This window comes from Myxine glutinosa, chromosome 9 (genome assembly GCF_964187855.1).
Source record: "Myxine glutinosa chromosome 9, kmMyxGlut1.1, whole genome shotgun sequence".
Lineage (NCBI taxonomy): Eukaryota > Metazoa > Chordata > Myxini > Myxiniformes > Myxinidae > Myxine > Myxine glutinosa.
Window position 1 is genome coordinate 39,170,787 of NC_136269.1, and position 14,175 is coordinate 39,184,961.

Here is a 14,175-nt window from a genome sequence, read left to right on the forward strand (position 1 = left end):
TTCCCCTGAAAAACCATTGGCAATCATTAATCACGATCTAATTTGAAGGGATTTTTTTTTGCCAATCACAAAGTGCCGAAAAAACCCTAGACTGTAGATTTTCGGGATAGCCAGTGACGTCACATTTTGAACTCACCGTGATCCTGCCAGCGATGATACATAGAGAAACGGTGTATTGCGAGCTCGGATTCCGACACTGATTGGGGATGACATGGAGGGGGGGGGGGGGGGTCGTGGATATTGTTAGCTAGGGTGATGGTTGATGGGGGAATGTGAGGGGTGGTGGAGTGGGGTGGAGGGAGGGGGCGGGGGGAGAGGGGTGTGGGTGTGGGTTGGTTGTGGGTATTGTTAGCTAGGGTGACGTTTGATGTTTATTTATTTTTCTGGAAAATTGAGATCCCTCAAAAACCAAGGCCACCCAAGTTGAACAGAAATCAACAAGAGCAATATTACCAAAGGAAATCAGCAAGAAATCCAAGTCAGAGCAGTTGTGTCAGTAGAAAATATCCGATGGCAGAAAAATGTGTTGCATGCTTGAAACAAGATTGTCCATAGGGTCGCCCGTAGGGCGGGTACTCTGCTAGTTTCTTTAATGATCCACAAACTTCCTCAGGTCCTGGCATGCCTCAGGCACATATTCCAACTCTGGCATACAGCCACCATTTTGTATCCAAATTGTAACTCATTTCTGTTAACATGCCAATGCACAGAATTTCAAGGAGTGACAGGGCAATACCAGAGCATCATCATTGTTGGTGTGGTATTTCTGGTATTGCAACAGGCATGTTCTGATGTTTATGGACGTGAGTGGTTGTGTAAACATTTCTCCACTCACGTACCTCCAGGGAGCACCAAAGTGCTTCCCCCCCTCCTTCCTGGGTTCCCTCGGATGTGTAGAGCTGTTTGTTGGTCATATAATCTTTTGGCGAGTAGGCATATGAGTTGTTGGTGACTGTCTGCAGTGTGGTGAAGCAGTATGGTGAAGCGGTGCGTTGATGTAAAATAATTATTACCAGGAATTATCATTGAAATACAGCATATGTAAGCAGTACAAAACATGGTTTATTCCACAATTCTGTTTACAAGGTGAATTTAAAACCTTCATGCTGCTTAAGCAGGAGAGTATTGACTTTTTAAAAAGACACTGACATGCCCGTGCTGAGAAAAATGTAAGGTCTGTGTTAAGATTTAAAATCAAATTACAAACGAAGCCAACAGTCATAAGTCCCAAAAGGTTAGAATTACACACGTGCTGTTGGGAGCCGTGCAGGCGGTACATGCGGGAGTTTCAAACCACCAGTCCAGTCTTGGACACCGGAGCGTGCACCATGCCAGAGGATGGAGTCATGTCCTGCACTGCTTATGCGTACATGGTGAGTCTTAGCCACTGAAAACACAGCACCCAGGTAGAACGTTATAGTCATGATGAGTATTCAGAAAATGGGATGATTTGATGAAGCCACATGCACCGTTGTTACCTCTGCCACCAATGGTGGATGGAGGTTGTGTTTTCACCACTGTTTGTTTGTCTATTTGTCTGTCTGTGAAGCAGACAGCAGAAACTTGGTGGACAGGTTGTGTGTGTGACTTGGTGGACAGGACGAAATGATTAGGTTTTGGTGAATATCCAGATCTGGATACTAGAAATTATTTTAAGTGATTCTTGACCATTGAGAGATAGGGCCAAAAACGATATCAGAAATTATATCTAAAAAAAAATCTCAAATCATGATATCTCAAAAGGATATGCACGGATTCATACGAAACTGGGTGGATGAGTTGGGTAGGTGACAAGAACAAGCCGATTACATTTTGGTTCAGGTCCGAATCCAGATCCGGCCTATCAGTGGGATACACCTGTAAACTGTTCAGCCTGGCGGAGGTACGCGCTGTACCGAGTGTCGTTCTAGTCTGTTTTTGTTTTTCTCAAAAATAACTGTTTTTCTCAGATTCGTTTTTGTTTTGGATTTTCCAACTACAAACTGTTCCTCGTTCACTCGATCCAAGTCAAAGTGAATTTCACCAATTTGCTATGATGGTTAATTTAAAAAAGCATAAAATGAGGGGGAAACATTTATCATTTCCTCAATGAGCTCAAAAATGTATTCCGAGGATGAACCGCCACCTTTCACAGCAAGGTGCACTGCACTGATAACCAATGGGACAAAGGAGCATTGAAGAGCACGGAAACCGTAGAATAATGCAATACGACTTTAGAAAGTCAACATTTGTTATTTCATATGCCATGCGGAGTGAAAATAGTGTTTGGCATTAAAAAAAAAATGAAACACATCTAACACAGTTGGTCCTTCCAGGATTCTTACCGTCGGCAGACGCAGTGAAATGAGACCCCTTTTATTTTTGTCCAGACTGTGAAAAATTCCTGTGGAAGAAGAGGTTGGTGATAGATATTCACAAGTACGTCCTATTACCATTGTGGTTTCACAATATACAGTGTGAATGAAAATCACATTATTTAATGTTTAAAGGGCTAGCTATTTGACCATCCAGAGGACATCATTATGGTTTGCTAGGCTAAGTACATTAATTAATTCCAAGGATGAACCACTACCTCTTGTGAACACCCTCAACTTCTTAAACACCTCCACTTTGCTACCAAGGTGTCCTTCAATAAAGAACAGCCAATGGTAGAAAAATTGCACATTATTTTGGCATGCCAAATGAGACTGCAGTTTCCAGCTTCTGAGTGGACATCCTCCATCGTATAAAGATCTTCCTTGGCACACCTGAACTCATATCCACCTATAACGACTTCATCTGCAGCTTGATGGAGTACTGCTCTCCCCTCTGGGCTGGCATCCCTGCCTCACACCTTGCTCTGCTTGATGCCGTGGAAACCAAGGCCTTTAAGATTATTGAAATCTCCCACGATGGAGCAGTCTATGGGTCTATCACTTCACTATTGCAGTCAGGTTGGTGGTCTCTCTGTCTTATACAGGATTACTGCTCACCTCCACTCATTTGTTCTTCTTTTTTCCCACGTGTGGAACCAACTTCCACATCCTCTTCAATAATCTCATTCTTCCCTCCAGGTCTTCAACACAGTTGTTCACCATCATCTCAGATCATCCCCAATCCAAAACCATGATTTCTTTTACCCCAGTTTACCCCCACACCCCTCAGTCCACCCCCAACCCCACTTCCTTACAAATTTTCAGTTTTTCCTTCCTGAGAGTTTGCTTCTGTATCCATTTTATCCACCTCCTGCATATTCCCCTACTTGTCATTCTTTCCCACATCTCTTGTTTGTCCGTCTCCATCGATTTTGTCTCTCGGCCCTGCTGTTGGTGCTTCCCCTCTCTTTCTGTTGTTCTTTTTGTTCTGATCAGTGATCGACGTCCTGATCAGTTCTGTATTCTCGCTCTTCCGCAAGCCCTGACTTTGTAAGCAAGAAAAGTTGAAGAAACCTTTTGAAGAAAAAGTTGCAAATAAAAGAAAAAAAGAAAAAGTTACAAATAAAAGAAAAAAAGAAAAAGTTGCAAATAAAGGAAAAAAAAGAAAAAGTTGCAAGTAAAAGAAAAAAAAGATAAAGTTGAAAATAAAGATTTAATTGGACACAACACCAAAATTTCTTCCTTCAACTTTATGATTCTGATGGAATTACTGTCACCACCAATCCGATATACTCCCACAATGGAAAGGTTTTGACTCGTGATCATTATTATTTAGAAATGGCTATGAAGGTGCAGGTCAACCTGCAGGATGATCCGTCTAGTCTAGTGTAATAGATTTTCAAAGGTTGATGTAGAGGTGTGGGATGCGGAGGTGTGGTGGGGCGGGGGGGGGGGGGAGTGATTATAAACTGTGGGTGGAGGGGGAGCTGGGAGAGTTTCAAGGTGATATGACGAATGTTTAGTTGGTAAGTTCTTGTGTCTCTGTAAGGTGTGCTGAGTATTGTTTTTCGAATAGCATCGGTTCCTTCCTCTAATGTCACACAGTCACAAGCAGTGCTCCACTTACTGAACATGGCCTCCAGACGCACCATACAAGTGATGTAATCGTTGAATTTGATCGTCATGGTATCGTCAGCATACCGCATGGTGATCAGCTGGTAGAGGTGGTTGTTCAGGTGATATCCTGAGAGGAGAGTTTCAACTTTATATACATAATCTATCTTGATTGTGAGAATCAATTCCAACGTGTATTAGGAGTTTTATAAAAATGATCATGTGCATGCGTGGGTGATTAGGTAAGTAGGTATTATATTGGAAAATGTGGTGCAAAAGTGGCACTGAAAGAGTGGTTTGTGGTTATGTGGGTTGTCAGACCGGCAGCATTGAGGGCTGTGCGCATCTCATATGAAGACATTGTGCCCGAATGGTCCACGTCGTGCCTTCTGAAGATGACCTGTGAATCAACGGATGGCGATACCAGTTCACTGAACCACAGAGCACCCGGTACAGTGAATAAACAAAGTATGTTGTGTGTCAGTAAAGGTGAAGCAAATCTGATTTACCTGCCAGTTTTTAACCTTATCCCACAGAATCTTAAACTCCTGGATGCCGAGCTGTCCGCTGCAATCGGTCTGTTCTCGGAAGCTTGGGCTAAGGAAGTCAGGAGCTTAGGTGTTCCAATTTGATATCTCATGAATTCTAACCCCACTCCCTCATCTTCTACACTATGGATAATTAGGTATAAAATATTTAATGGAAAGCTGCAGAAAGTTACTTTTTTTATATGGATACCCTTGTATTATTTAAATGCTCCGTTCCAAACACATTTGTCACTTTTGGATTAATCACACAATCGATCATATACAAAGGTAGCTTTAAGATGTGATTTTTAAAATAAATTCAGAATAATTTGTTTTTCTTTCTGTCCAAAAGCAAAATATCAGTATTTGAGAATATCAATCAGATCCCTTAAATTAATCAAATCAGGTGTGAATGTAACTACGGATAAGTTAAATGAAATTGATGGAAAGTATAAACTAGAAAGCATCTGAAAATGCAAAGCCCGTCCGCATCCGCTTTGTATGCAAACTAAACTTGACAAAAACGACAGGTAAAAAAGAATTGTCCATTTTTATTAAATTGTGTTCTTCATATTCACATAAGAAAGTGTTGAAGATTTGATGTCAAAAGATCAATTAGTAAAAATGTTTTTGCCTGGAAGGCATACTGAAGCTCAATGATAAATAAAGAAACACGGAAGTGATTTTTTAAATCCGGCTATCTCCTGCTTGACGCGCTGCGGCGGAGCTAATAAGGGCTATTTATAGTCACTTTGACTTTTCCCTTTCCCATTTTGACCCAATTTTTTTTTTTCCTCCATATTCTCATAATGAAGGTTTGTTGAAGACTTGATGACAAAAGCTGAATTAGTAAAAAGGTTATGGCCTAGACAGACAGAAAGACAGACACACACAGAAGCAATTGCAAAACCCCGTCTCCCACTACAAATGGGGACGGCTAATTAAATGTGTGAGAAGAAAGGAGAATGGACATACAGAACGATGAGCAGTGCAGGTAACAAAGGAGAAGAGTTGGATGAGACAACCCACAATGGCATCTCTAGCTTTCGAGGTAGTTTCCTCAAAGGAGGAAGGAGCAAGTATGTGCACAAAGGAAGCTGTAACAATATGGAGATCTAGCATTGGATAAATCCACTCCAATATCAAATATCACTTCTGAGAAGTTGTTGCTATGGCTCTGGAGAATATTTGTATGACTGTGTACGGTATTGTATATTCATGGGTTTCTGGGTTTGGCAGCCTTGCTGCTTCCTGAGTTAAATAAATTGTTGCAGATTGGTCTTTGTTGCCATTGATTGTTGTCTACTCTTTGTTTCGTTTCTCATTCATGTCATGTGTTCATCGCCATTTCCGTGTGTGCATGTTCAGCTGTTTGCTCCTATGCATCTGCCTCGGCTGGTTAGGCCTTCCACGTGATAAACAGGCCTCCTTTCTCATTCATTCGTTTCTTGCTTAGTTTCCTTTTCCAGTTTTTCCTTCCGCTGTGATTGAGGCTTTGGGCCTGTATCCATCCTGTTCACCCCTGACCTCCCCCATCCCTTGCTCTCATTCTTCCCCAAGTTCTTTATTCCTCCAAGTCTTCATTTATTTCATCCCTCTATCTTTCTATTGCTGTATCCCCCACCCCATTATCTCTTTCTGCTGTTATGTCCTCTCCCGTTATGTGTTCTAGCTCAACAGGCCTCTACACTGCATACAAAAACCCCAGATATATTGCTCTCACACTTCCGCGTTTACTATTGTCTGTTTCTTCCAGGATATTCCTTTTGCCCTTGAGGCAGGCCAGGGATCTGCGCCAGTAGTGGGTTTTCTATTGAAGTCAAGAGCTCCAACCGTTCTAATAACTTTCAACATTGTGGCATTGGTCATTTTTTGAGAGCCAACAGATTATTTATTGAGACACAAAGAATCCTCGAGCCAGGCCTTTCACTGTGGCTGGAAAATGTGATCGATCATCCCTTTTGCAGCTCTGAGAAAATAGCTCAAGGGATGCAGGCCCTGATCACCAAGTGAGTGGTGGTATCCATGCCAGGAGTAGCTTAGACTAGAGTCAAGATCAAGAGTTAGCAAAGTCATGGAATCCATCATTGCTTCGGATATGAAATCTTTCCTCTTCTCCAATGGCTTGATCTCTGATCATCAATTTGGTTTCAGACCAGGTCACTCTACTCTGGACATGCTGCTTCTGCTGTCTCAACAATGGATGGAGGTCCTGAATGCCAAACAGGAAATCAGAGCTGTCTCCCTTGACATATCAAGGGCCTTTGATACGGTCTGGCACCCAGCTCTGCTCACCAAACTCTCCTCCTATGGTATCCATGGAAATCTCCATGCATGGCTTGCGGACTTCCTCTCTGGTCGTAGTCAACGTGTGGCCCTGAATGGATTTCTCTCATCTCCCCTTCCTGTTCAGGCTGGAGTTCCCCAAGGAAGTGTGCTGGGCCCTGTGCTTTTTCTGGTCTTTATCAATGATCTCTCTGACTCTCTGGAAAATCCTCTCTATCTCTTTGCTGATGACTCCACTCTCTGCCGCTCCATTCCTCTTCCCTCAGATAGGCAGTCTGCAGCCTCCTCACTCTCTGAAGACCTGGACAAAATCACAGACTGGTCAAACAAGTGGAACATGTCTTTCAATCCTGCCAAATCTCACTCTCTTACTATGTCTCTCCGAAAAGATCGACTGGACAACCCTCCCATCTACTTTCTCAACAATCCTCTCCAAGAAGTTCTGTCACTCAAGCTTTTGGGTCTCACTATCTGCCATGATCTTTCTTGGGAAAACCACATTTCCAAGCTGGCCTCCAAAGCCAGTCGCCGACTGGGCATCCTCCGTCGTGCGAAGTCCTTCCTCGGCACACCTGAGCTCCTCACCACATACAAGGCTTTCATCCGCAGCTCAATGGAATACTGTTCTCCCCTATGGGCTGGTGCTCCTGCCTCACACCTGGCTCGGCTTCACGCTGTTGAATCCAAAGCTTTCAAAATCATTGGAATCTCCCGCGATGAAGCTATCTCTGAGGGCCTTTCACTCACTCACCGCAGGCAGGTAGGTGGTCTTTCTGTCTTCTACCGACTCCTCTCCGGCCTTGCTCCCCCAGCTCTCTCCGTGCTCTGTCCCCCAAATATTCCTACAGGTCGCACAAGATCTGCCAGCAACCCTCTGATGGTTAAACTGCCGAAATCTCGGCTCTCTGCTCACCTTCACTCTTTCATTCCTCTTTTCTCCCGCCTGTGGAACAAACTCCCACACTCCCTTCAATCCCTCTCCTCCCTCCAGGTCTTTAAAACAGCTGTTCACCACCATCTCTTATCTTCCCCCATCCATAACCTTGATCTTTTCTACCCCCACTAATTCACCCCAGATCCACCTTGTTTGAAATTCCAACTTATTTCCTGGAAATCCTGGCAGTGTCCATATGTTTATACCTCTCCCACCCCCCCCCCCCTTCACATGCCTCCCCCCCTTCACATGCCTCCCCCCTTCACATGCCTCCCCCCCAAAGCCCTCTCCCTCCCACAGATCTCTCGATGTCTCCATGTCTCTCGGTCCCTGCTCTCAAATGTTGTGTTTGTGTCCTTCCCCCTCTCTCCCCATCTTGTCTACCGCTCCCGATGTTATTTGTTTTATGTGTCTGTTTGTCTTTCTGTGTGATTAATTTTCGCTCTTTCACGAGCCTCGATCTTGTATACAAAAAAAAAAAAAAAAAAAAAAAAAAAAAAAAGAGACTGTGTCTGCTGATTCCTTACCTTAGACTGGTTCATGGCCTTTTCATCTTTTGTCATCATCACTCGTCTGGTCCTGTTTCCCGTGTGCTTTAGCCAGCTGTCTCGCTTCAGCTTTATCAAGGCAAAATAAGTTTATCCAGTAACTCCCTCCTTGTCAGCCTATCAAAGGCAGGGTTCTTGATCACCTGCATTTTTGTCTCTATTTTTCGACCAATGGAATTGCCTTCCTTCCTGTCCGAAGTACGTTTCTTCCTCTTCCACTTTGAGGATGCAGCACTCCAGCATCTCTCGTCATCTCCCATTTTCATTACCGTATTGATTTTTATTTTATCCATCCTAATCTGCTAGCATACTTTACCTTTACTTACAGATCATGTTTGGATGTCCATTAATTGTCCACATGTTCCCTTCTGTCCGTTTGTGTCAGTCAAAACCCCATTTCCTCTGTCGATTTGCTCCTCCATGAGCTTTGACTTTTTCTTTAAAGAAATTGACATAACTATATCCACAAAAGTAAAAGGTTCACTTGCGTAAACCAAATTGGTACATTAACACATTGTATTACGCCTGTTACATCATAAAAAGATTTTACCACCACACCATCAATGGCTGCAAGTTAAGGAACCAACTACCAGCTAATAATAATCAACACATTAATTTAACAAAATGCCAAACAATCTTAATAAAAAAATAGCTCGATCTTATTGTTCTTCTATAAAGTGCAGAGACCTCCAAGGAGTATTATCGCACTGAGGGTTTGCATGAATACAAGCAAGACGCAAACCCTGTGCTTTTGGTGGACTACGCACACCTGAGCTGGCTGGCACCGATTTGTGCCAATTTTAAACTTCTCCCCACTGGTTATGTCAACCATGCTGATAGCGCTCGCTGTTAGCGTCGCTTTTGGTGAGGATGTTAAACGGACCTAAATAAACTCTAAGTAAACCACTTTCAGCCATATTATATCTATCTATAATTCCAGTAATCTCTGTGTGTTTGTTTGTACGTTTGTCTGTGACCGCTGTTTCTCGACAACCACGGGTCCGATATACTTTAAACTTGCCAGGTATATTGCTGGGGACCCGAGGATGTGCCTTTTCAAGGTTTCATATTAATCGGACAATTACTTACCGAGCTATGTCCAAAAAACGATTCAACCAATCAGAGAGCAGCGAGCTATCGCGTGTGCCGAACGTGGCGGACACACTCTGCCTCGGATGGCACATTTGAGAGCGTATTCATTTATTTCCCGTCGGCAAACTATGTTGGCGCTATGTTGGCGTTAAACGATGTTTTAAAACTAATTAAAACCCCGGGGGGATTGTCACTGTACTCGCAAGCCGTTCGCCGTTCGCTTTGGCGTTGCGAATGGACCAAAACATTTCATGCACCAAACCATTTCATGTAAAGCGTTCGCCGTTCGCTTTGGCGTTGCGAATGGACCAAAACATTTCATGAACCAAACCATTTCATGTAAATAGAGGGGGGGATATAATTTTAGATATAGATATAGTACGGGCATGCCCTAGTTTAGAGCAATTGACCGAAAGGTTTCAATCAGTGACATAAGGTAATATAGTGACGTGAATGTAGAACTTGGCATATGTTGATAAAAATAATGGTCGCAAAGAGCTTGATGAATAACAGGATCTGTAAATAACGTTGTAACATTAATAAGTGTGACAAAGCACCTCAAACGTCACATTAGCACATGTTCTACTTGTTAATATGAAGTATCATGCTGGTGCTACATTTGTAGCTGTTGTTACTTGAATAGTCTTTAACCCTTTCTGCTAACATTGGAGAAAATATGGGATTTATGTAGCCATCCATGGCCGTGCACTGGAAGTGACTCCATCCCCAATCACTCCATACACCCTCCCCATCTCCATCCCACACAGCCATCTCTTTATGTCATTCCCTTATTTTGCCTGAATATTGTGTAGGTTTCTCACAAGCATTTATTAAAGTTAAAAAAATAAAAAAATAAAAATATATATATATATCAAAAAACAGGAGTTGAAAGGATACATCCATGAGGGCCACCATGCTCTGGCAGGCATAGAGGCTGAATCCATCCGATATAAGCTCCCCATCTGCGCATAAGATGCCATTTCATTCATGCAGAGCCATCCTCTCACGAATGCCATTCCACTCCCACATTGCTGTCCCATTCACACTCTGCCATCCTGCCCACACCACCCCCATCCCGCTCATACCAGCCCCATCCCGCACACGCAACCCCATCCGCACACGCAACTCCATCCCGCACACGCAACTCCATCCCGCTCATGCAACCCATCCCGCTCACGCAACCCCATCCCGCTCACGCATCCACATCCCACTCAGGAAATCCCATCCCGCTCACACAAACCCATCCCGCTCACACAAACCCATCCCGCTCACACAAACCCATCCCACTCACACAAACGCATCCCGCTCATACAACCCCATCCCGCTCACGCAACCCCATCCCACTCACGCAACCCCATCCCACTCACGCAACCCATGCAACTCACACAACCCCATTCCGCCCATGAAATGAACCCCATCCCACTCATGGCAGGCCCATCTCGCTAATGCAATCCATTCCCACTGATGCAACCACATCCCACCTTAATTTTAGACCTTAATTTTAGACCTTAATTTTAGACCTTTAGACCTTAATTCTTATCTGTTCTTTCACTCTTTATTCACAGACAGTCAGGTTGGTTTCCATCCTGGTCCATTCTACTATATTGGTCAATGAAACTCTAGTAAGCATGTATTATGCACAAGATGGCCTTGTTTTCAGGCATTTGTTCCAGTGATGATATTAGTACCTTGAAACACAACCATGCAGGAGATGGCATTAATGATTGATATCATGACTCCAAGATTGGGCAAGGTCAATAACATGTGAGGTACAACATTAACAACTCGTGGTGGTGGCAGTGAAGAGCCATACTCTTCAAAGAGCATTGGGATTCTAAAGAGGAGTCAAAACGTTTTTGTGGCTAAGAACCGACCATGCAAGGGGCACTACTCCAACATGGGGTATGGAAATGTATGCTCAGCAGCCATGAGGCCCAAACCCAAAAGAGTGAAAGTAATACAACAAGGCTTTTAGTGACTCCACCACCAAGCTGCTCGCCAACTCATGGAATTGAAGTAAAATATTTTCAAATGGCTCACACATTCTGCGCCATGGTGTAAATAGCAACATATGTGGCGCGAGCTATTGCAGGCCAATAACTAAATCATATAATCGATGAACATGTGAAAGTGTAAAGCCATGCCAGAAGGACTCACGTTTAGCTGTGACACGGTTCAGGATATTCTGCAATTCTCTCGGACTGATTTCCATGTCCTGGTGGGGAGAGAACATGACCTTATCTCATACACGGTGATGGGTCGACATTATCAAGGGAAGATCACTACAAAATGGCATGTGATCCATCCTCTTCCTCAGTGTATTTTCACAAAGAGCATTTCATTTCAACTCCTCAAATTCATCGAGGTTTTAAAAAGAGATCATTACGTCGTGAAAACCCCTAAAATAATGCCGTTCTATGAGTAAACTTTACCTCTCCAGCTAGTTTTGAAAACACTTGTTTGAATCGTCGGTCTTCCTCCGTCTCGATTCCATCCACAGCACACACAAGCTGCACACATGTACAGGGAGAGTGACAGCTTAACATGGTTCCAAAAGCAGTTTTCCAAGTCCCTGGATGAAAGATATTTATCTTCACATGTTTTGCTGATCACCAAGTCATTCGTTTTGATTTCAAAGCACAAACAATGTGGTTAATGTCTCCTCTAGCTCCAATTTTGTTCTCTTGCTATATAATTGAAACTATCAAAATACTATTCAATTCTCAATTCTCAATGTATATCTATAAAAAAAATTAATATATATGTATATGTATATACAGTCGTGGCCAAAAATATTGGCACCCTTGCACTTTTTTCCAATAATGCTCCATTTCTTCCAGAAAATTGTTCAAATTAAAAAATCTTTTGGTATCCACATATATATTTCTTTGGTTTGCAGTGAAACAAAACAAAAAAAGCAGATCCACATATATATTTCTTTGGTTTGCAGTGAAACAAAACAAAAAAGCAGAAAAAAAATACGAAATCTGAGCTTATTCCACACACGAATTCTAAAATGGCCCAGACAATATTATTGGCACCTTTTAGAAGTTGTCAGAAATAATTAGATTTCAAGCAGGTGATTCTCCTTTACTTTGGAAATGAACTCACCTGCCTGCAATATAAAAATCACTCATTGAACGAGTTTGAATGGAGAAAAGGAGTCATTCTGCTGTTTTGTGTCACTGTGTGTGCCGCAATGAGCATGGAAAAAAGAAAGAAAACCAGAGAATTGTCCGAGGAGGTCAGACACAAGATTGTAGCCAAGCATGGACAATCTCAAGGCTACAAATCCATCTCCAGAGATCTTGATATTCTTGTGTCCACCGTACACAATGTTATCAGAAAGTTTAAGGCCCATGGCACTGCAGCCAACCTTCCTGGACGTGGCCACAAGAGAAAACTTGACTGAAGATTGCAGCAAAGGATTGTTTGAATTGTGGAGAAAGCACCTCGATGAACTGCCAAACAGATTCAAGCTGACCTTCAGACACAAGGTATGACAGTTTAAGCTCGCACCATACATAACCAACTCAATGAAAGGGGGATCTAAGGAAGGAGCCCATTGCTGAGAGACAGACATAAGAAAGCCCGACTGGAGTTTGCCAAAACACACCTGAATATGCCAAAATCCTTCTGGGAGAATGTCCTGTGAACAGATGAGACCAAATTAGAGCTAATTTGTAAAGCACATCATCTCTATGTTTACAGAAAACAAAATGAAGCCTTCAAAGAAAAGAACACCTTCCCTACAGTCAAAAATGGAGGAGCTTGAGTAATATTTTGGGGTTGCTGTGCTGCCTCTGGTACTGGGTGCCTTGAATGTGTGCATGGCATCATGAAATCAGGAGAGTACCAAGGTATTTTGGAACACAATGTTCAACCTAGTGTCAGAAAGCTGGGTCTCCGTCGAAGGTCATGGGTCTTGCAGCAGGGCAATAACGTCAAGCACACTTCAAAAAGCACCCAGGAATGGTTGAAGACAAAAGGCTGGACTATTCTGAGGTGGCAAGCAATGAGTCCAGATCTAAATCCCATTGAACACCTGTGGGGAGATCTGAAAACAGCAGTTGGAAGAAGGCACCCTTCAAATCTGCAGTTTGCATAAGAAGAGTGGGCCAAACTGCCAGTAGAGAGGTGTAGGAAGCTCATTCATGGCTACAGGAAGCACTTCACTGCATTATTTTGTCCAAAGGCTGTGCTCCCAAATATTAAGTCTCGGGTGTCAATAATTTTGTCAGTGCCACTTCTTTTTATTTTCTGATTTAAAAGGATATATTAAGTTCTGAATAAAATACAAAGGTTCTGTAATATTAACCGTAAAATTAAGAATTGTGGAGACCAAATACTTTTGTCAATTTCAACTTATTTTTAGAGAAAATTGTGAGTTATTTGAAATAAGTGCAAGGGTGCCAATATTTTTGGCCAGGACTGTATTTATGTATGTGCATAATATATATATATATATATATATATATATATATATATATATATATATATATATATATATATATACAGTATATATATATATATATATATATATATATATATATATATATATATATATATATATATATATATATATATATATATATAATGGAATATTTTTTTCTTGACTTGGGTTTAATTTCTGAACTCGGTATATCAATCTGGTGAGTTTCTTTTACGCTTCGGTGATTTCTTTGTTAAAAGAACCATGTCACTGATTGTCTGTCACAGCAAGAAGTCAATAACAGGATTATATCACAGGTGGCGTGACAAAATGTACGGACAGGTACATTTGACGATTGGCTTCACAATCGGGTATATAAGGGTTGTTG

The 14,175-nt window shown here is 42.3% G+C and overlaps 1 protein-coding gene across 1 annotated transcript in view; it reads right to left on the minus strand.

The window, feature by feature from the left end:
- Positions 1–1,051: 1,051 nt before the first annotated feature.
- LOC137435775 (calpain-9-like) overlaps positions 1,052–14,175 on the minus strand; it is a 129,463-nt gene continuing 116,339 nt past the window's right edge. The window contains exons 13-20 of the mRNA XM_068129721.2: positions 11,788–11,865; positions 11,513–11,570; positions 10,253–10,317; positions 4,478–4,546; positions 4,290–4,368; positions 3,982–4,098; positions 2,325–2,383; positions 1,052–1,387 (exon numbers count right to left, since the gene is read on the minus strand). Of these exons, the coding sequence (XP_067985822.2) occupies positions 1,361–1,387; positions 2,325–2,383; positions 3,982–4,098; positions 4,290–4,368; positions 4,478–4,546; positions 10,253–10,317; positions 11,513–11,570; positions 11,788–11,865 (552 nt within the window). The 3' untranslated portion in view covers positions 1,052–1,360. The remainder of the gene's footprint in view (positions 1,388–2,324; positions 2,384–3,981; positions 4,099–4,289; positions 4,369–4,477; positions 4,547–10,252; positions 10,318–11,512; positions 11,571–11,787; positions 11,866–14,175) is intronic.